Genomic DNA, 22,552 nt, shown 5'->3' with positions numbered 1-22,552 from the left:
AGCCTGCCCGTGCAGCTCCCTTTGGGACCGCCTGCCTGCTAAATGGGTTTTTTTGGAACAGTGGTGAAAATTTCTCAGCGTGCAGGTGGGCTTTTCCCTGTCAGCTTTCCTTGTGAAAGGTTGGTGCATATGTACTTGTTTTCTTTCTGTTCTAGTCCTCAAGCTCCAGGGATGAGGCTCTAAGGGACAAACGCGCCCAGATCCTGTCCCGCGGGCTGCCGAAACAGAAGCCTATAGAAGGAGTTAAGCAGGTGGTGGTCTTGGCTTCTGGAAAAGGGGGAGTTGGAAAATCAACAACAGCAGGTAATTTTTTTTTTTAATTGTTTACTTTAAAAATTTTGTAATACTTTGCAAGGAGTATTTGAGCAGTTGTGTCATTACTCTGTAATTGAGTCCCACTAACAACCCTTCACTTCTGTCAAGTCCTGTTGCCAGCAATAAGAATCTATGTGGCTACAAAGGTCTTGGCTTTAAATGAGGTGCCCGTCTAGCAGACAGCTTTGAAGTAATATCTTTGTAATAGTTTGGTGCTGTCCTGGGATGGTCTGCTTTCTTAAGAAGCAATGTAGTCTGAGGTGGAGCAATCTGTTCCTCCTTCTCTAGCAGCATAGGGGTGCCTGCACAGTAGTCTTCTCTGCGATGTCCTCATAGTTGTGTGCTCTGTAGAGGATACTAGTATTTAGAAGGTTTCAAAATCAGATCTCTGTCCAGTTTTCTCAACTACTTGTATACTTTCATAAGCAAAAGATGAAACAGCAATTATAAACCACGCAAATTGATCAGAGCCTTGTGAAACATCTTCAACTTTTGTCTTGGCCCCACCGTTAGGTTTTGAATTAATTTTTCTCTAACTGTGCAGTTCCTAGGTGGTAGAACAAGATAGTTGATGGGTTACCAGAACTGCATAAATTTGCTTGGACTTAAACAAAGATGACACTGAAGGTAAATGTCTTTGCAAAGATCTCTGTAAAGTGTTAGAAATTGGTTTAAAAATCGCTTTCTTAGCATCTAGATTATGAAAAGAGTCATCCTTTAGTTGAATGCTGTCTGTTCTTCACCTCCATTTGCCATGAATAACACATCGATGTAGCTCTTAATTTCTCATTTTGTGGTTTGTATTTCAGCTATGCTTGAAAAGGACTGACTGTCTAATAAATACTAGAACAGACAAACATGGTATCAGTAGTGAGAGTAACTATACTAAAAAAAAATTGAAAGTATTTTTTCTGTACATATGATACACAGATATACTATCCTACACATAGGATACACATTCCTGTGCAAAGACATGTGAAACAATCAACATTTGCATTTCTTAATGATATACCTTTTGGTTGATGGTTATAGTTTACAGGCTGGTTGTTTCAAGTTGCTGAAAATACTAAATATCTGTTTGTAAACTGAACGATTTACAAACTGGACAAAATTTGAGGAGGATAATCTGAATTTACTGTTCATGTTTGCCAACAAATGTGCTAATTTAAGTTCTGTTAACTGGTATCTGTGTGTAATTTGTACATAAAGTATGACACATAAATAACACTTAAAGAGCTAGGAGTTCAGACCCATGCGTTGAAAAATAAGAAGCTGGGGTTCAACAAGTGTTGAATAAGAGAACTGAAATGTAAATGAACCATTCAGATGTTGCTGTACTGGGCAGCCTTTTGTTAATAAATATATTCATTTATAATATTGAGAAGAAAAAGGAATCCAGGTTCTTGTTTATTAAAATGAGATAAATTTCATGGTTCTGATGAACGATTGAAGATCAGATAACTCACGAACAAAAGTATTGCATGGCATCATTGCTGAATTATGTATGTAAAATTATGTTCTTCATAACGAAGGTTTGTGGGGAATGTGTTTGGTGACAACTCTGTTGACTCATTTTGAGGGCAGGAGTTGAAAAGGAAGGAGGGTGATAAGAACCGCTAATTCCTAAAGCACCACAGAAAACATCAACAGTCTTATTGTCTGCATCTCTCTGAAGGACTGTCAAGGCTCTTCGTGTTCCTTCATGTGTTTCAATTGCTCTAGATCTCCCTTTCAGGAGGAGTGGATACACATTCTGGTCAAGTTTGTCAGGACTGTTCCTTTACCTATCTTTTTATTTCTGTTGAATAACTCTTTCTGTTTGTTGTATATACATTTCCTGTTGTATTATCTGTTGCTTCTAGCATTTTCTGGTCTTGTGAAATCAATATAGTCAATGATTAGAAGAAGAAATTGTGTTGTAGAAAAGTATTTTTGAATGCATGTTTAAATATTACGATTGTTTTTTGTTATTGTTCACAGAATCACAGAATGTTAGGGATTGGAAGGGACCTTGAAAGATCATCTAGTCCAATCCCCCTGCCGGAGCAGGAACACCTAGGTGAGGTTACACAGGAACATGTCCAGGCGGGTTTTGAATGTCTCCAGAGAAGGAGACTCCACAACCTCCCTGGGCAGCCTGTTCCAGTGCTCTGTCACCCTCACCATGAAGAAGTTTCTTCTCAAATTTAAGTGGAACCTCCTGTGTTCCAGTTTGAACCCATTACCCCTTGTCCTATCATTGGTTGTCACTGAGAAGAGCCTGGCTCCCTCCTCATGACACTCACCCTTTATATAATTGTAAACATTAATAAGGTCACCCCTCAGTCTCTTCTTCTCCAAGCTAAAGAGACCCAGCTCCCTCAGCCTTTCCTCATATGAGAGATGCTCCACTCCCTTAATCATCTTCGTTGCCCTACGCTGGACCCTCTCCAGCAGTTCCCTGTCCTTCTTGAACTGAGGGGTACAGAACTGGACACAATATTCCAGATGTGGTCTCACCAGGGCAGAGTAGAGGGGAAGGAGAACCTCTTTTGACCTACTAACCACCCCCCTTCTAATACACCCCAGGATGCCATTGGCCTTCCTGGCCACAAGGGCACAGTGCTGTTTTTGTTTGCCTAGTGTAGTGTTGGTTTGTTTGTTTCCTATCTTTCCTGTCAGGATTCTGTAGTTTACCAGCATTCTGCTGTGTTTACTCTGTCTGGCCAAGGTTTGTTTTTGTGTGTGTGTGGTTGGAGATGAGAGTACTGTAGAAAATTGATCCTGGCATGAGAGGAGTTCAAAATGTGGTCTTGAAAGAAGTTTCTAATTTATTGAAACTCTTATTATTTTCAACTGTAGAAGTGGAATAAAATTAATGGCTGGTGTTCTTGCTCATATTTTGTTAATCTTGCAGTTTGAGGAAGATAAAACTACTGGTACAATGCTGTCTGTTCTTCACCTCCGTTTGCCATGAATAACACATTGATGTAGCTCTTAATTTCTCATTTTGTGGTTTGTATTTCAGCTATGCTTGAAAAGGACTGACTGTCTAATAAATACTAGAACAGACAAACATGGTATCAGACCTTGGCCTTCAGACATTTCTAGCAAAGAATAACGGGCTGAGATTTTTCATTATTGTTCAGGAGAGCTGATAAAGCAAACACATGGTCAAATGTATCTCAGTTCTATTAACTGTGTTCTATCTTTTTTTTTCGTCTTGCATGCTTTTATTCTGCATGTAGGATGTTCTATTATTGAAAATCCCCCTTTCAAGGTAGGGGCCAAAATCCATCTGTTCACCTGACCAACCCAGACATGGCTTTGGGCTTTGGCAAAGGTAATAATAGTATTTGTTTGGGGTTCTTTTCCAGGATCAACATAACTGTTTTTTTGTTCTGGGCCTTCTCTACATTTTAAAATATTCTGATAAATAGTCATAAACTGGTTATTCACTTGTATTGAGATGTGAGTATTGAAAGTTATCTTTTGGAGCGAGTTCATCTTGGTTATCTGCAGGTCTTTTATTGATGATGTGGATTAGCCACGTCACAGATGTAGATACGCTCAGCTGGCTCTGTACATTTTTGATTTTGGGCCAAGATTTATTTGTATTGTTAGCTAAATGTTCTGAAAATTCAACTGTGCCTCTTCCTAGGGCCAGTTTGGATTTGGAAGTTAAAAAGTCCAAACTAATGAGCCTTCCCGGACTTGTACTGGTTTTGAGAAGACTGACTCTGATCTCCTTGTGCATCATTCTTGGTGTCAGTCTGCTGGTTTAGCATGGGTGGAGATACTGTGGTGATGTGTCTTGGAGCCTGCTATGAAGTTTTAAAAAAATAATTAAAAGAAAAGTTGTATCGAACTTCTCATATGTATATGCCTTGCTCTCCTGCACTCCTGGTTATGGGAACTTACTAGTTAGGGCCAACATTAATGTTTAGGGTCAGGTTATGTCCTAAGCTGCATCTCTATACCTTCGTGGAACTGATGGTAGTAAAAAGAACAGAATGCAAGAATCAGCTGGATTCAACAGAGAACGTGAGGTGTCCGGCTAGGTATTCAGCTAAAAACCTCAGTTATTTCCACTGTAACCATCTTCCTCTTTTCCTTTCAATAGTTGGATATCCTTTATTGAAGAAGCATTGGGGATCGTACTTTCCTTTTTACACGGGATAAATGTATAGGAAGAAGATAGATGTATAAAGTGGTTTTGAGGCTGTGAGTGGTAACTTGCTCCTTCCTTTGTGCCTCTTCAGACATGAGCTGCAGTTGATTTTATATATATTTTTTTTTCTTTTTTATCACTAGTTTGCTTGTTTTTTTCTCCTTATCTGTGATTTGTAGATTGGTCTCCAAGTTTCAGAGGATGAATTTTCCTTCAATTCAGGGAACAGTTAATCAAGCATCTGTTTAAAGAGCAAACTGAAGAATAAAATCCATATGCTTTATCAGCTTAGGAGTAAACAGAGGCTGTGTGCTTCTTAGGGAAAGCTGTACAATTTTCCTTGTTAACCTCACCACCATGTTGTTTAAAGGAACTTACCTTTATCAATACCAAATTCTTTATGCTGAGAATCTGGCTCCGCAGCTTGTTCTCAGTACTTGCGTGCTCTTCCATGAGAACAAGGCTGACCCCCAAGTCTCAAGAGGTTCTGTGAACTGACCTAGAGCAGTGTGTAAAGAAAGCAAAAGCTATTACCCTGTTACCCAAGAAAGGGGGATGTGTGTGTGTGTGTTCGTTTGTTTTTTAAAAATGTATTTTAAAACACATTACTCCTTGGATTACAACAATTACTATTTGGTTATACTGAAGCTTCTAGGAGGCCTTCCAACGTAATTGAAGCTGGCAAGCTATTAGAAGATACCAGTTCTTGCATGTGCTACCTGTAAACAAACTCGCAGTTTTTAATTGCTTCATCCTTTTTTTCTGTTCCTTTAGTTACAGTTGCTTTCAGGGTAGATAAGTCTTTGTTTACTGACATAAAAATCAATTGTGAAGCATGTGTTGCACCTTCTGCCAGAAAATATCCACGTTTAATATATCACAAGAAATCAAAAAGAGGCGTATGATCATCTTTCTGGTCACTGTACTTTAATAGTTTAGATCAATACTTAATATCTAAAGTTTTTAGAACATTCACTAGAGACTGGTGAAGGTTACTTGTGGTACGGTTATTTTAGTTCTATAGTACAGTATCCACTAGTCGCAAGTCAAGCAGGTACTTTAATGTTTTCTGAATGTTATACTTTGGCAAAATACTTAGACCGTATTTTTATTTTGTGTGTCCTCTAGAAACTTAGAGTTTGCAGATGAGCTTGAGTTTGTTATCCTGTTAACAAACACAGACGGAAATGTGGCTGCTGCTGCACCTGAACTAGGCATTTTGTAGAAGTGCAGGAAGCTAAGAACCAAGATAATGAATGCAATTATTAAGTGTGATGTATTTATATTATATTTTCTCTTGTTAGAAATGAAAACATTCTAAATATTAGGAATTAAGTTTTCTTGCACTTAATATTTTTTTCTTCCTCTTTCTTGCAGTAAATGTAGCCCTCGCCCTAGCAGCAAATGATTCGGTAGGTGAGCATCTAATTATCAGCCTTAATGTGAAGCAAGTGTGTGAGTCATAAATAAAATGGTTACTGCTGGGGGCAGTCGCATACATTAAATCTAAGCATTTACTCTGACAGTTAATTTCTTTATTTGTTTTCCATGGACTTCTGAGTTTATACTAATTTGTTTATATTTTATCAGTACCATGAATGACTTAGTAGCTCTCATCCTTCATGTGGGTTTGGTTCTCTTCTTTCCCTTGTGTGTCTCCTGAGTTCAACTGTAATTCTGCAAGGATGTGTAGACATAGTAGAGGATGTTTGTATAGGTTGGAGGCAAGTAATAAATAATTAAATTCTATCACTTCAGAGTACTGACTTGAAAAAAAATGTGAGTAAGTGCTGGATGGTGTCCAAAACGTTTTATAGCTGTAAAGATTTACTTTTTCTTGAGAAATTAATGTGCAAAAATAATTTTATATGTAAACAACTGAGGAAAAAAAGGAACTACATATCTTGCCTAAAGCTTGGAAATATGTTTTTAGGGGGATAAAACATCATTGCCCAGTTTGGTATTCCTCAAACTATTACTTAGACTAGAGATATAACAACAGGCCTTCCTTATATCCATCTGCAGCTATAAACTGGGAGTAGTTCTGTTGTGCACATTTGTTGCCACAGAGGCAAACTCAGAAGCAAGCTTCACTTCCTATGTAGGGGTGTATAAAGAAGGTTTTGTACTCATAAAGCATTACTTGAAAACCAAGTATCCTTAACTACTTTAATCTGGTAAATGTAGCATCTTTTTCTTGTAAAAGATGAGTGAAGGACAACAACAGGTAGGAGTGAGGTTTACATGCAGTCTGCATGAGTCCTGTAGGAATTTTGTGAAAGATTAAATACTCCTTATCAAGTATGACTGAGCTTATGGAATTTTTTTTAAAGCTGTTATATGAAATAGGTACTGTTTGTAATGGCATCTGATCTTGAGATTTCACAGTTTTTAATTCCATGTTTTAAATAGGATGCTGGAATAATTTGATTTCAGAGAAAAATCTGTCATATTGAAAAGCAAAACTGCTTGAACGGTTCCTTCTAATTAGCTTTAAAACATGGCATTTGCTGTAATACTTCTACAAAAAGAATGTGATCCTGCAATGTAATTTGCGTTGCGGCATGGTCATCGAGTAGCTCCATGGAAACCACGTCAACTAGTTGTACGTAACTTTCTGTACCAGTGTTTTTAGGATTGTGCCTGATACCTTTGAAATGTGCAGTTTTGTGCATTGTTTAAATTTGTGTTTAGATAAAGCATGTCTTAGTAATTCTGGCATACACAAATTGTTGGGTTTTACCCTTTTGTTAGGAGTTAAACAGCTGGCTTTAAGCATAATGTGTTACATCACTTTGGTAGTCCATTAAAACACTTGTAAAGCACACAAATAAGAGAGACCCTAGCTCAGAATGATTGAAAGGGTTATTGCTGAACTTATTTGGAAAGTCAGGGACTGAGAAATATTTTTTGATGAAATTGAGCCAAGAAAGTTAAGTAAACATAGAATGCACTAGTCAGGTGCACCTCAGGAATATGAGGTGGTGTAAAATTGGAGGTCAGTGTCTGGTGGATGTTAATCAATGAAGAGCAGCTGAAATTGATGAAGTAGCTGTGACTTGCTTGAACTGGTGGTCACAATTTAACAAGCTGCTGCCATGGTGAAGCTGTGCATTGATGTAATTACAGATTAAAAAATATGAAATTAAGGTGGATTTGATAAACTCTACTCTAGCTTGTTTGTTTGTATGTTAATTTTTTTAAGGTAACAATGGCATACATTGTGTTTATGTTTAACCTTTGGGCTTGAATTTGCTTGTATGTTCATTTGTGTACTCCCATTGATTTCAGTTTGCCAGTTTTGTGAGTCAGGGTTATGAAATTAGTATCTCTGGGAGCTTGATCCAGGCTGGGACTGTCCAGTGCTCTGAATTGTGTAGGGATCATTGCAGTGTTCTGTTTTGTTGTGGTGGAGGTTCTTTTCCATAATCAATTGGTGCCTTCTGCTGAAGTGAATTTCTTTGACCTCAGATGTGGACCGCTTTTTACTTTTAATAAATACTGATTGTGTATCGCCTTCCCATGGTTTCCCTTCCCTTCATTGCTGTTGTTAAGTTCACCTCCTTCCGAGGAAGCAGTAATGATTCTGTCAGTAACTCAGAGCTTCAGCAGCCTCCTGCAACTCTTTATGTCTCTTATAAGCAAAATATAGATTTATAGAAACCGATACTTCATCTTGATGTACTGTTTGAAGGAGGAAATAAAGACTTGTGAAGTAAAACGGGTCACTATGACAATGAAGGTCGGTGGTTCCTTTATTAGATGCAGTCTGTTTCTGTTACAAGCTCAATGTTTATAACTAGATTTTCAAAGAAGGTAGTATACTGGAGCTAAATGACTTTTAAAATAATGTTGTCTTCTGATTCTTCAAGTGTTCTTTTTCTGAGATTATACAAGTCACAGACTATTGAGAACAACTGTTTTCTGGTGAGGGAGATATGTGGAAGATGCTTTCAGAGGAGATAGGATTAGATTCTTGCTACTTTTAGTAACAGCTGTGACATATTACTGTTGTTTGATAGTGTCGTAAACTGGAAGAAGATTAACAGTCAAAGCATAAAGGAATTTTTTGTCTTCTTGATAAAAGAAAACTTCTTCCCGTTGTCTCTTAAAAGTCTACTTTCTAGAGTTAAAAAAACCTAAACCAAAAGCTCACTGTTTCTATAGATTTTTTTTTTTAATAGAAGATTTTTCAGTTATTGTAGTTGTGGCAGAATGCACCCCCCCCCCCCCCCCCCTCTATCCCCCTCCCTCCTTCAGTATGGAAGGAGTGGGCACATCTCCCTCTTTCTCTGCTGCTTGAGGCTAACAGCTTCTTTTGTTTGGCCCAGAGCACCCTGGCTCCTGGGCCATTAGGAGAAGGGAGTGCCGAGCTGCTGGGTGCCAGCGGCCAGTGTAAGGCTTCAGGGGCACCCACAGCCAGTGTGGGGGGTGCAGAGAAGCTTCTAGAGTGCCTACAGTCAGATCTGATCAGATAAAAACGGGACTCTCGTCGAGACTCTGCCCTTTGTTGTGGGTCTCTCGGACCACGAGCAAGATGCTGCTGCCGAGAGCCCCCCCTGGGATGGGGACTCCGCTTGCCGTGCCGCCACGGGTGTGAATAAAACTTCTCGCAGGATTGTGAGTATAAAAATAATTCTGCACCGTGTTTAGGCAAGTGTGTATTTCTCCAGGACTCAGGGACGGCTCCGGCATTGTTTTGGGTGAAGCCACGTGCATGCACACTATAGACTGCCTGTTGTACTAGTTGCTGCCCCTTAAATAATTTTCCTCAGCTGATATCCGAACCTTTATTTAAGTCACTTTTGGAGTGCTAAAACCCTGCTTCTCACCGGTTTAATAAAAGTTGTTTTTGGACCTTGTTGTCCCTTAAATTAACCTATGGGGTGCCTCCGTGACAGTAGTGATAGTCTGAAGTATTAAAGCATCGACAGAGTTTGGACGCTGCCCTGGGTACACAGTGTTGTTGGCAGAGCTGGGATTAGAATTCAGGAGTCTTGCATCCTAGTGCTCATTCTGTTTGGCATATTTTTACCTCATGGGTACAGACTAAATAATTCAAGATAGGATTTCATTTAGGTGCCTAGATACCACATCCAAGACAAAGTAGGTTTTTTGTGAGTTTGTGGTATGTTTGTTTTTTTTTTTTAATGCAAAGCCAGGGAAACATGTGGCAGCCTCTTATCCCTTTCTGGAATATTAGGCTTTTAGCACCCCAGGTTACCTGCTGTAGATAGATTAGTTAAGAATTGCATAAGCTCTTGTGCCTGTACCAAGACCTGTAAATCTATACAATGTTCTTTTTGTGTTAAGAAATAACTTAAAGTTTTACCCTTGTGTCCTATTCTAATTGCTTGCCTAGTTTGACAGCTGATTCTTTTCATTCTTTTGATGTACCAGCAGTTAGTTGTGCTCCCCTAGGAGCACTTGGGAAGAATTTTTGGGTCTTGTGCCAGGACGATTCATATTCAGACTAGAATGACTATTTATGAAAGCTGCCTGGCCAGAGACGATTTTTTATAGTAGAAACAAGTTGAATTAATAGATGGCAGCAATAACAGGGTAGAGATTGCTTGTTTATGAACAGAGTATTTTCGTGAGCAAACACCAGCTGTGCATGACTAAGGATGGCACAAATCCAGTTGGGAGGCTGTGTGCCTGTGCTGTCACTGTCAGGCAAGCTCCCCGGGCAGATTTAAGTCTTATGAGCAGTGGCTGAGGGAACTGGGGCTGTTTAGCCTGGAGAGAAGGAGGCTGAGGGGAGACCTTAGTGCTCTCTACAGCTACTGAAAGGAGATTGTAGAGAGGTGGGTGTCTGTCTCTTTTCACAGGTAACAAACGATAGGACAAGAGGAAATGGCCTCAAGTTGAGCCAGGGGAGGTTTAGATTGGATATTAGGAAAAACTTCACTAAAAGAGTTGTCAGTCATTGGAGCAGGCTGCCCAGGGAAGTGGTTGAGTCACCATCCCTGGAGGTGTTTAAAACACACATAGATGAGGTTCTTAGGGACGTGGTTTAGTGATGGAGTTGACAGTGCTAGGTTAACAGTTGGACTTGATGATCTTAAAGGTATTTTCCAACCAAAACAATTCTATGATTTCCTTTGGCTCCCCTTTCCTTTCCAGGAGACTTACATGTTTCACTGTAGGGTGAAATAGCTTTTGTGTTGTGGAGGACAGAGAGGAGCAAGAAGTAAAACCATATGGAACAAATAAGCATCAGCAAGTGGCTTCTGCCTGCAGCAGTGGGGACACATGATTAAGGGCATCAGTTTTAACTATTCTAGCCTAACTCTCTGTCAGGGGATTGCTGAGTCAAGCAGACCAAGACGAAAATTTGAATTACATAAAGGGTGATTCTATCGTAGAGTGGCCTTTGTTTTCCCGAGCAACCCCGCTGGTTGCTGCGCAGCGCCCTTAGTTCTGTGGGAGCAGCGGCGGTTCTGAGGGGCGGGGGGCGGGCGGCCGGCAGGGGGCGCGCTGCTCCCCGCGGGACCGCGTTTCCCTCCGGCCTGAGCAGCTCTGGGGAAAGCCCGGCATTAGCCACCTGAAATACACTTACCCAACGCTCTCGCTGCCAGAATGTCACAACACGGATTTGTTTTGGGTTTGTTTTGCGTTTTTGTTTTTTTTTTTTTTTTTTAAGCAGAAAATTTCTGTGGATATCTGCCTATTAAATGCATGTGATAGTAAGAGGTTTCTTGCAAATATATAGTAAGTTATAGCATAGATATTATATAGGTATGAGCAGAGTCTTCATGTGAATTCACTATGGTGATAATAAAATTAGTTTAATTATTTCAGAATGTGTATTTAATCAAACAACACACTTTAACACTACTCAAAATCCATGCAGCCTATTTTCTTTACATTCCAGCTTCCCCCCTCCACTATTTGGCTCCTGTAATTAAACTATTTGTTTACAGGATAGTATTTGAATGCTGAATTAATAGATGACTTTGCAATGCATATATGCTTCTTTCTGGTAAGGAAAAAAAATCATGCAGTAGTAACAAACATCTGGAAGAAATTAGACAATAATGGTTTCCTTCACTGACTAATTATAGTGTGAAGGCTAAGTTTTTTAACTGTTTTGTCATCCTCCTATGCAGCTTTCCTTATTATTAGGGTTTGATTCTAGGCATCTTTACCTTTGCTGCTGAGTGAGTCAGAAGACTTCAATTGCTATAGATAAGATGTTCATGCTGTTCATTCTTGTTTCTTAATGCTAAAATGTGTCAATAACGCTGGAGACACCAGTTAGAATTTATTTGGGTTATCTTGCAATGACAGCGCAGCTGAGGCAGATCAGCTGAGAAAACGAGAGAATAAGGCTTTAAAAGTCTTACTGTTTTTCAAGTAAAAAATGAGTGAAATTAAAAATATTTTTAAACATAGGCCACTTAGAATGTTTTCTTTTCATCAAATAACTATATGCTTAATTTGAGGAAAATAAAAATTGTTAATTTTTTTTTTTTTAAGTATTGCATGTGGAGTTAATTACCTGCACCCTGAGTCTTCAAGTCATTGAAAGCCTAGGGCAGATGTCAGAGATACTGATGTGAAACATGGAGCATGCTTATAATAATCTGGCATACTGTGAAAGCTGGGAGGCATCTTGTAGAGATGTATTAGTATTTGGGATTCCGTTTTGGATTTTGGTAATTTATATTTTAAATGGTGCTGTATTTTTTTTTTATTATTTTAACAGGATACATAGTGTGCAAGAAGGCCAAACAAGTTCGTATTACTGGTATCACCAGGACCTACTGCAGACTGTTGTGGAAAAAAAAAAAAGTGCCAGAGAAGTTCTGTAGCTGATAGAAAATTAGAAGATCTTCGTATGAAGGAAAAGGGTTTTTAAACCAGTAGAAGAGTGAGTGTTTAAAACAAGTTGCATTTCTAGGCTAGAGAGTGAGAAAACTGCAGTGATACTTTTTCAGCTCTAATCCAATTTACAGCTAGGCACTTAAATAGTGTGCAGTTGAAAGAGTTAGAGAATTAGGGATTAAAAGATGGCTATTCAGTGTGTCAGTATGTCAAACGAGGAATCCAGAGCCTATACTGATTTTAAGTTCCCTTTTGTCTGATGTGTTGCTGCTTGCGGTTTGGGATTAGCTCTTAAGTCTATAATGACATTAAAAGGGTAAATTTAGAGTCCTGGTGGTGGATTAAGAGGACCAGCTTTAAAAATAACTGGTATCTTCAGTTAGCAAAGATGGAATTTCTGTTTCTGAAATGGGCTGCGGCTGCTGAATATCAGGAGTGCTTCTAATATAGGGAATCCTTCACCATCTAGGACGACGACAGCTCATTAACCTGTGCCTCTGTCTCTCTCAGGCTGAACACCAGGGAATTCTGGTCATCTGCAGAGTTTACTTCAAAGTAAAATACCATCTGGTAACGTCTAGTGGGGACACATATGCCCTACCAAGTATGGCAAAAGTCTCAGAAAAGATAAGCAAAAATGAAATTAATGCTGTTAAGGAGCCTCTGGATGTTTAGCAGTAACATAGGCTGGGTTGATTAACAGCTATTTATAGTAGCTTTTTGTGGGCTGATTTTTTTCCTTTTTTATTTTTTTTTTCCTTCTTTCTGTTGGCATGAAGTTTTTTATCAGATTTGTTTCTCAAGGAAGCACTTAGCAACTTCAAAGAAATCAATTAATATCACCAGGTTCTCCACTGAACACAGAAGTATGTATGGAGGGGTCCTCTGTGATATATGAATGGAACTGGTTGCATTTGGTTGAAAAACCTGTTAGTGGAAAATGTAGTTGATGTCACAGTTAATATTACCTGAAAGACAAAAAGGGAACCTACATAAAGTGTGTCAGAGAGATGAAAAAATTTTTAAGTGTCTGCTAAAATAGTTAACAGTAGGAAAGATATGGATCATTTTGTCATTACCATGTCATCTGTACAAGTACCATGTATAGTAAAACTGACCTGTGTAAGAGAACAAACATGATAGCAATTGAATAATTTTGAAACTGCACGAGGGAAAGCAAAGGATGTTAAGTTTACTTGATTTTTACAAGACCTTTCTCTGCCAATATATAGACGGACTGTGTCTAATATGACCTTCAACAATTTTATTTTTTTTTCCCAAAAGGATTTATTACAACTAATTTCAGAGCTTGAAAATTATTAATTCAGAATAGAGCTATCTTGTACATCTGCCGCTCACAAGGCAGCGGCCAAGTTCAAAGGCTAAACTGAACTTTAATTATGTTGAGAATCTTGCCAGAGAAGTTAAAGGAAAGGATCTTTTTAGTGAGGTTGTCTGGGCCTGTAGTTTGTACACTGCGCAAAATGAAGCTGTAGGATTCTCAGCTTTCAGGGATATATGCAAAAATATGGTTTTTATCTCTTGATGTAGCATTTGATTTTCTTGTAAATACAGAACCTTGTACCTGGTGACTGTGAAAACTTGTTTTTATTTCTTAGTGTAGGTGATAGAAGTTTCTAAATTGGAATGAAAACTGCTGTATTTGTACTGGGGTAAGAGATGCAGTGATTATGTAGATATACATGATATATATGCTTACGTACTTCAAATGCAGAGGTAGTTGAGAGAAACAAAACTCAAACCCTTTGGTTTATTGGGCCAATGCTTTCTGTATAAGCTGCTACTTCTAGGCAGTGTGAACTCTTTTTACCTAACGTATTGAGTTGCTTGATGAGGGAGAAAATACTCTACCTTAGGCTGTCTTCAGTGAGGTTCTGCCAGTGATTTAAAGAGTTTTTTTCTGAAAGACCTTTCTCCTATAATCTGATAAAAAGCACCATGGCTGTAGGAGCACTTGCGCTGTCATTAACAAGATTTGTAGAAACTGGAGAATCTGTTAATTATTTTTCTGTTTGAAGACAACTGTTTTATTGGAGCATATCCATAAACAAAAGCAGTGCCTCTCAGAAACAAGCATCTTTCTTACTTTTGAGGAAGGGTGAACATTTTTTTGAGAAACTGTCAGGATGATTGTATTAGCTTGAAACAAAGATTAGCTTTGTAATTTGGAGTAGTAGCTGGATTTGCAGCATCCTCCTGGGTAACCGAGGGATATTTTTCTCCAGGACGCGTGTATTTTTTCTTAATTTCAGGAAATTGGGTACACTTATGGATATGCTCCTGCTGACTCCTAGGAAAAAGTGGCCTGTGGTGATGAACATCTTACTATGCCTAGGAGGCTGTGAATTCAATCTAATTAATTTAGATCATCCTAAATCTTCAGTCCCCTTAGGCTGAAAATAGAATTGTAGTGAGTTGTAAGATGATTGTAGTTAGTCAATCAGTGGATAGTCACGATCCTTTTTGGGGTGAAAAAAACCCTTCAAAAGTTGAGGGAAGGGATGTCAGCCAGGTTTAAAACACTGTGTAGGATTTTCTGCAAATATTTACTTTCATTTGAGAAGTAATTAGGTGGCAGAGCCCTTAGATGATGTTTTGATGGGTTCGATTAGCTGCTGACACAGATAAAGGGACTGAGTCATGAATCTTTCTAATCTGCTAAAATATGCATTTTGTACAAGAACAAAGAAGCTCTCATACTGTTGTTGATGTCTTTGAAATCTAGTGTAAAAATGGGTCTTTTCAATCTTTCTGAAATTGCAGCTTTCATACACTGTGCAAGAAGTAGAATAATTTGTCAGAGTAACTCCTGAACTTTTTGGTAGTGGCTTTCACAAGATCATATAAAGAAAGAAATATTAAAGTACCTGAGATAATTCATGTAATTACATATGCTTTGCTCTGTTTAATAAAAAAGAATATTGAATAACCAACCCCAAATTTGATTGATTTTTTTTGTAGTAAAAACATACTTTTCAAAGTGTCTTCAGGGTTGACTATCAATAGGTTAAAAAAAAAGAAGAAAAGAAAGGAACGCCCACAGAAAAACAAGCCCCAAACAAAAAATATACGTTTTAGTAAAAAGGGTCAGTCTTGCTTCTCAGGTGTCTAGGCTTCTATGATTTTGTTTCTTTATCGTAACTGAATTTCAGATTTATTTAAAGTAGTGACCTGAATGCGTAGGTTTTTAATCCGAGTGCATTTCTGTTTAACAAAACAAACAAACTGACCGTGATGCCGCAGATACGTCCTGTTTAGAAATCCTGTTGAAGGGTGGAGATGCTGTAGACTTGCGTTAAAAGCCTCATTATACTCTTTTTCTAACCAGAAACTTGATTGTTACCACTGAGCCTTTGGCTTTCTCTCATTCTTCCCCATCAGAACTGTGATAACAAAATGGCTTGATATATGATACCAAATCATGAAAGCTTCATCCAGAAAAAGAGGTGCGCAATTTGAAACACCAACAGTGAAAGACTGATCCGGCATTATTGGAAAAGCTCCAGTTGCTGCCTTAACCTTTCAAACAAGCTCTTAAACATACTTGCAAATGTTTTGCAAAATGTTGAATACAGTTAGCTTATATTAGAGGAACTTGACGTTCAGCACTTCAAAGCGCTTGCTCATTACTACTTAATTTGTGGAACTTGGTAATTGGTAGTGTGTCTTGCCATCTGTAGGAAAAATAGTTTAATTTCTACAAAATATGAATGTATATCTATAAAAAAGCACATAGAAATGAATCTTGTAAGTCTAAACTACATAGTTATAACTTTTATTTAAAGTTTATTGCCTCATGTACCATATGTAGTTGAATAAACCCGTTTTTTAGCATTCTTTGGTGTAAATGCATTTGGTTAAAATGTTATACCTGCTTAATTGGCTTCAGAGACTTCCAATTCGGTATTTTCAAGATGTCTCCAAAAGTTTACTCTCACCACTTAAGTGGAAGATTAAAATATTTCTTATGTTTTTGATGTTCCTTGTAGTCACTAGTACAATTCAAATTGCATTAATTTGAATATATTTAGAAACATTGCTTGGTTGTTACACAAATTTCATACCTTTTTAAAAAAGTTAAAATACTATTTCTGTGTAAATGTACACGGAGTAGAGAGATCCCTGCTTATAACGTTTGTTAGTATAAAGTCTGTGGTCTACATTGTAAGTAAGAAAATGTACAAGTGAGGATTCTGCGTATCGAGAATCTAGATTTTGTGAAGACGTCTGGCTCAACTAGTAGAGACATTGTTATCTTTCATGCTTCAATTGCAATTTAGAGAGAAAGGAAACAGTGATGACTTCTGTCTATAATCAAGATAATATTTTTATTTCTATGGGCAGTTTTGATATTCTACTCAACTAATAATTTATGAAGGAAGATAGACATTTTGACAAATGCTTTTTTGTGTTTGTTTCCCTACACAGACAAAAGAAGTTGGTTTACTTGATGTAGACATATATGGGCCTTCAATTCCAAAGATGATGAACTTAAAAGGAAACCCAGAATTAACACCAAGTAAGTGGAAGTGATTTTTCTTGCTGTCTTTTTTGTACAGGGGTGAGCATGGACCACTGATGGGTGCTTCCTTGGTGTGGCACAGAAGGAATGCAAACAAGAGAAGACAACTTAATGTATTTTTAAAATTCTTTTTAGGAATGAGGTTGCTTTCAAAGCTACCTTGTACAACTAGGAGCAAATTCTGGGTAGTGGGGTTTTTTTTAATATTGGCCCACAGTCTTTAGAGTTTTATGGGTTATTACTAAAAGACTGGAAAGGGTAGCTAGGAAACAAAGGTTATCGTCAGTAGTTTTAAATTTGCTATATAGGGTGCCACTATAGAAGACATTCAAATTAAAAACCAGAAAATGTTAGCTTAGGAAATGGAAGAAGGATCAGAACAGTAGTTTATACAAAACGTCATTGAAAAGATTGTATTTGATCTCTTTCTTCAGCCATACATGCCAGGCCACTTGATTCGTTTTTATTTGAAGTTGTGTGTTTAGGAATGCAGTGGTGGTGGCTTCACCACCAGAAGGTAAAGACAGTAAACAAACCTCCTAGTTTTCCTTTTGCTAGGAAGGGTGCTGGTCTGGGGAAAAGTAAATTCAGGTATGCGGGTCTGGAGAGAAGTAAGGAAGACCTAAAGTAGAAAGGTTGCATTGTCTGTTTACCTTTCAGAGATTTAACTTCCACCCAGGCCAGCCAAGGTGAAACTGAAGAATGACTTTATCCTGATACTGTGTTCATGTGATGTTTGAGTGTAAGGGAGTGTGCTTTTTGGGGAATGGTTTGTTTAATGCTTTGTTTTGCCTGTTCCGTGATAAAGTGCATATAATTATAAAAATTAAAAATGTAACCACAGACAAAAACAGTCCCACACTTTTATTTGGTTTATGTGGCAAGGCTTTTGTAGCAGCGGTGCTACAGGGGTGGCTTCTGTGAGAAGCTGCCAGAAGCTTCCCCTGTATATGACAGACACAAGGCCAGCCATCTCCAAGATGGACACACCACTGGCAAAAGCTGAGCCGTCAGTGATGGAGGTAGCGCCTCTGTAATAATGTATTTAAGAACGTGGGGGAAAAAAACTGCACAATTGCAGATGCAGGAGAGGAGTGAGAATACGTGAAAGAACTCTGCAGACACCAAGGTCACTGAAGAAGGAGGGCAGGAGGTGCTCCAGGTGCCAGAACAGAGATTCCCTTGCAGCCTGAGGTGCAGACCATGGTGAGGGCAGCTGTCCCCCTGCAGCGCATGGAGGTCCACCGTGAAGCACAGAGCTGTCCCCAGCCTGTGGAGGACCCCATGCCACAGCAGGTAGATTTCCAAAGGAGGCTGTGATCCTGTGGGAAGCCTGCGCTGGAGCAGGGTCTTGGCAGGACCTGTGGACCCATGGAGAGAGGAGCCCAGGCTGGAGCAGGTTTGCTGGCAGGACTTGTGACCCTGTGGGGGACCCAGGCTGGAGCAGTCTGTTCTGAAGGACTGCACCCCGTGGAAGGGACCCGGGCTGGAGCAGTTCGGGATGAACTGCAGCCCATGGGAAGGACCCATGTTGGAGAAGGTTGTGAAGGAGAACCATCTCCCATGGCAGGGACCCCAGGCTGAAGCAGGGAAAGAGTGTGAGGAGTCCTCCCCCTGAGGAGGGAGGATCTGCAGAAACAACGTGTGATGAACTGACTGCAGCCCCCGTCCTTGCCCTCCTGTGCTAGTCGGGGGATGAGGTAGAGAAGTCAACTCAAGGGAGTCAAGTTAAGCATGGGAAGAAGAAAGGCGTGGGGAGAAGGTGTTTTATGATTTGGTTTTATTTCTCATTACCCTACTCTGATTTGATTGGTAATATATTAAACTAATTTCCCCAAGTTGAGTCTGTTTTGCCCATTACAGTAGTTGCTGAGTGATCTGTTGTGGCCCTTATCTCGACCAACAAGCCTTTTGTTATATATTCTCTCACCTGTCCAGCTGAGGAGGGGAGTGATTGAGTGGCTTTGCTGGATACCTGGTGTCCAGGCAGGGTCAACTCACAGCAATGCTATAACACCTGGCCTACATACTGAAAAGTACTAGGATCCTACTGAAGAAAGTATGAACTAGCAACACTTGTTGACAGGGAGGGACTAAGGACATGTACCAGATGAAACAAGACATAAAAGGGCTTCAGTGAAATAATAAACTTTCAATGCCTGTTAATGTTTGTGGGCAGCAATTACTAGGTAAAAGGGAAGTTAAATATTCCTTCCACTTCCTTTCATGCCATGATCTTTGTGTGTCATAGAATCATAGAATAGTTGGAAGGGATCTTCAAAGGTTGCCTAATCCAACCCCCTGCAATGAGCAGGGACATCTTCAACTAGATCAGGTTGCTCAGAGCCCCGTCCAGCCTGGCCTTGAATGTCTCCAGGGATGGGGCATCTCCCACCTCTCTGGGCAACCTGGGCCAGTGTCTCACCACCCTCATTGTAAAAAATTTCTTCCTTTTATGTTGCCTGAATCTATCCTTTTATAGTTTAGAACCATTACCCCTTGTCCTACCGCAACAGACCCTGCTAAAAAGTCTGCCCCCATTTTTCTTATAGGCCCCTTTTAAGTACTTAAAGGCTGCAAAAAGGTCTGGACGGACTGTTTTCTTTTTCCAGGCTGAACAACTCCAACTCTCTCAGCCTGTCCTCACAGGAGAGGTGTTCCAGCACTCTACGGCTCCTCTGCTGTTGTAGAATGTGCATTTGTAACCGGTGTTAATTTCTGCTGGTGTATGCGTGTTGTGGTGGTGGTTGTTCTATACATTCTTGCTTTGTATAAAGCATGCAGAATGAAGCAGTGCCAGTGTCTTTAAAGGGAGGTTGTTGAGCTTGCAACATTAGCCTCTGAAAAATTATTAAGTGGCAAACTGAAGATTTCTTAATTCTGTCTCCTTATGCCACATGCCATGTACTCTGGGTAAAGAAAAGGTAACATATTTCCAAATGTGCTTATACAGGCAACTGTCAAATTGAGTTCTTTTTGCATTTAAATACCTGGTTTACAAATACAGACTTCATTTAGATTAATTTCTAAGAGAGACTGAGAGCACTTGGTTTTAGTTGTTGGGGTTTCTGTTTTATTTTTTGAAGTCAAAGGCTAATTCTGTTGTGTAATAAATAGCCAAACCCTCTCATGTATCATCAGTAGAGTCTGACTTCCTGATACAAATGGAAGTCTTCTTGCGTTCCCCTGTACTTTGTACCCTGTCGAGGGTGTGTGTCATACAGGCTGTGCTTTCCTCTAACAGATTCTTTCCTGATGAATTTTGCATTTGAAGTGTGTGATGCAATATGAGCACAAAAGGGACTAGATTGTGGTGTTCTTGATCTCTCTTCTCTTTGCCTTTTTATGTGACGTTGACTTTTTCCTTTCTAAAGGAGATCAAGTAAAAATTTGATGGCCTCTTTTTTTTTTTTTTTCCCCACTCATTATCTGAAAAACTGATCAGATAAGTTTGAAATTCTTATACATTTTGCTATGTATTTTTTCAATCCCTACCAAATTTAAATCCATGTAATGAGCCACAAATAAGAAGCAAGTTGTTCAGTCTGTTTCGTATGGTCATACAAATTACCTTGCTAGGAATGCAAGAACTTAAGAGTATATTCAGTCAGATATTAGGGCAGCTCAATTTTGTTTGTATATAAATTTTAGTGACTGTAGATGTTTTTTTGTATACAACTGAAAATTCACTATAAGCTTCTGTCTTAAGATGTTTTGGGAGTTGTTAAAAATACGTAATTCAATATAATAGAAAGAAATTGGAGGATTTCCCTGAATTGAAATCGCTGCTGTTCACTGGTAAGCATTAACATTTTGATCGCTAAAATGTATTCTTTCTACGTCTGTGTGGAATGTACAAGCAAATATTATCAGGATTTAAGAACATACCTTATTTTTCAACTGACAGAAAATGAACTTGTGTATTTCAAAAGCTCGGCACATTACATACATCTACTGAGAAACTCATGTTTAGACAAGGACAGAATTTGTATTTCAGGAATTCTGTTCACTTCTCTGTGTGCTTGTAACTCTTGAGTTGGTGAAGCTGTAGAGTAACAGCAATGAAAATGCTGGCAAAGTAGCTGACATTAAGATGATTTCATTGTGAAAATAGGAACTTGGAGGGCATAAGAAGCTTTGACTGTGAACTTCAAGAATTCCTTTAGTGTGTGACAGATAGGAAAAGCTTGCAAGGAAGTGATTCATCATAGGTGTATATCTATACATACATGTATAGATATAAAAATATATATGACCCTTGCATTTTGGTGTGTTGAGGTTTAGTGTTATTTTCCTATTTCTTACTACATTTTCAATAATAAAACATAAACTCTGAACAAATATTGTTTATACAGTAACTGAGCAAAATCAGGCAGTTCTGTGTTAAATACAATGCATTAACAATCTATAGCTAACAGCAAGTCAGTTAAAACATTTTTTTTTTTAATAGCAGAGCAATGAAAAATAGTGTTTAAAGTCTATTGTTGTTTTCAGTGTGAGGTCTGGATTTGAGAATAAATCTGTAAGGTAATCCTGGGAGGTTCTGAGCACTCTTGCACTGTGATATCTGTTTCTTTTCTCGCATGTAGCGGTTGAAAAGGGATTAGGGGGGCCTGGTACCATACAGAATAAATCCGTGCAGCAATTATTACTTCTGAATAGAAATTATTATGGTTATGCTATAATTTAATTTTTCAAAAATTAATTAGGAGTTCTTAGTAAAGAGAGAGTCTGTATAAGTGGAAGATACTCCATTAATATAATTTTGCAAACTATAGTACCTTGGGAAGGCTGCTAATGTTTAATGAAGCGTCATTTAAAATACTTTAACTGAATGGTCAGGGAAAAATTGGCTTGTAAGTTCACAACTGAATTTGATTAGCTAATGGAGGATTATCTAACTATGGAATAAATATTAATTTCAGCTACAGTATATACACAGAGCAATGCTTATAACACAAGTAACAAAAGCATTACTTATATTTCCTCAAATAAATTACTTAAAAGCAGTTTGCTGGCTTAGTGAACTGCATAACTTCTTTTTTTCTTTTTTTTTTTTAATCTGCTGTTTGAACTAGTTGGCAGAGAGCAAAAGCTATTATATTGCCAAAAAGATATTGATAAATATAACTTTTCTTCACTTAATTTAAATGATTGTGAAGGTTCTGGTGGGCTTTTTTTCTTCATGACAGTTGAGCGCTCTCTTATTATTTCAAAGCTTTGCCATTTTATGATATTATGAGTGTCTTTTTTTATTTCTTAATAAAACAGTATATTCAAAAGATCAGTAGTGAGCATATGTTTTCTAAATTTGGAATTTTTGAGAGAAGGATAGCAGTAGTTATGTCTGGCCCCATTGAGTCTAATAGTATTGCAGGAGCTCTAGTAATGAAATTACTGATAAAATTCTAAAGTCAGAAATGGACATTTGTGTTTTTTCACTGGGTCACATTTACATGTCTGCTACTCTTTAGACTGTGAAACAGAATCTCCTAACAGAAAGTGATAGTATAAAATAGAATCTATTGTGACTGTTTAAATTTAGAGTTCTGCTGGAAATAACTGTATCAAGAGACTGTGGTGCATCCCTTTGAGGAACAGAGAAAATGTTACATAGGTAGTGTAGTTACTGAGTTAACCATGAAGAACTTTCTTGATCTTACATAAGGGTTTAATGTTAAAAATACAGCTTGTATTCTCAAAGTTGCCTTTAT

The 22,552-nt window shown here is 38.5% G+C and overlaps 1 protein-coding gene across 14 annotated transcripts in view; it reads left to right on the top strand.

Moving 5' to 3' along the window:
- Nucleotides 1-22,552, top strand: part of NUBPL (NUBP iron-sulfur cluster assembly factor, mitochondrial) — a 160,575-nt gene that overhangs the window by 14,649 nt on the left and 123,374 nt on the right. For 10 of the 14 annotated variants that reach the window (XM_065064109.1, XM_065064108.1, XM_065064101.1 and 7 more), the window contains exons 2-4: nt 156-303; nt 5,843-5,877; nt 16,745-16,835. In XM_065064109.1, the coding sequence (XP_064920181.1) occupies nt 156-303; nt 5,843-5,877; nt 16,745-16,835 (274 nt within the window). Of the gene's footprint in view, nt 1-155; nt 304-859; nt 943-2,295; nt 2,375-5,842; nt 5,878-16,744; nt 16,836-22,552 lie in introns of all 14 variants that reach the window. The other 4 variants (XM_065064114.1, XM_065064113.1, XM_065064110.1 and 1 more) reach the window with 3 other exon arrangements.

Source organism: Columba livia, chromosome 5, assembly GCF_036013475.1.
Source record: "Columba livia isolate bColLiv1 breed racing homer chromosome 5, bColLiv1.pat.W.v2, whole genome shotgun sequence".
Lineage (NCBI taxonomy): Eukaryota > Metazoa > Chordata > Aves > Columbiformes > Columbidae > Columba > Columba livia.
Note: the sequence above shows the minus strand (reverse complement) of the source record. Positions and strands in the feature narration are given on the sequence as shown.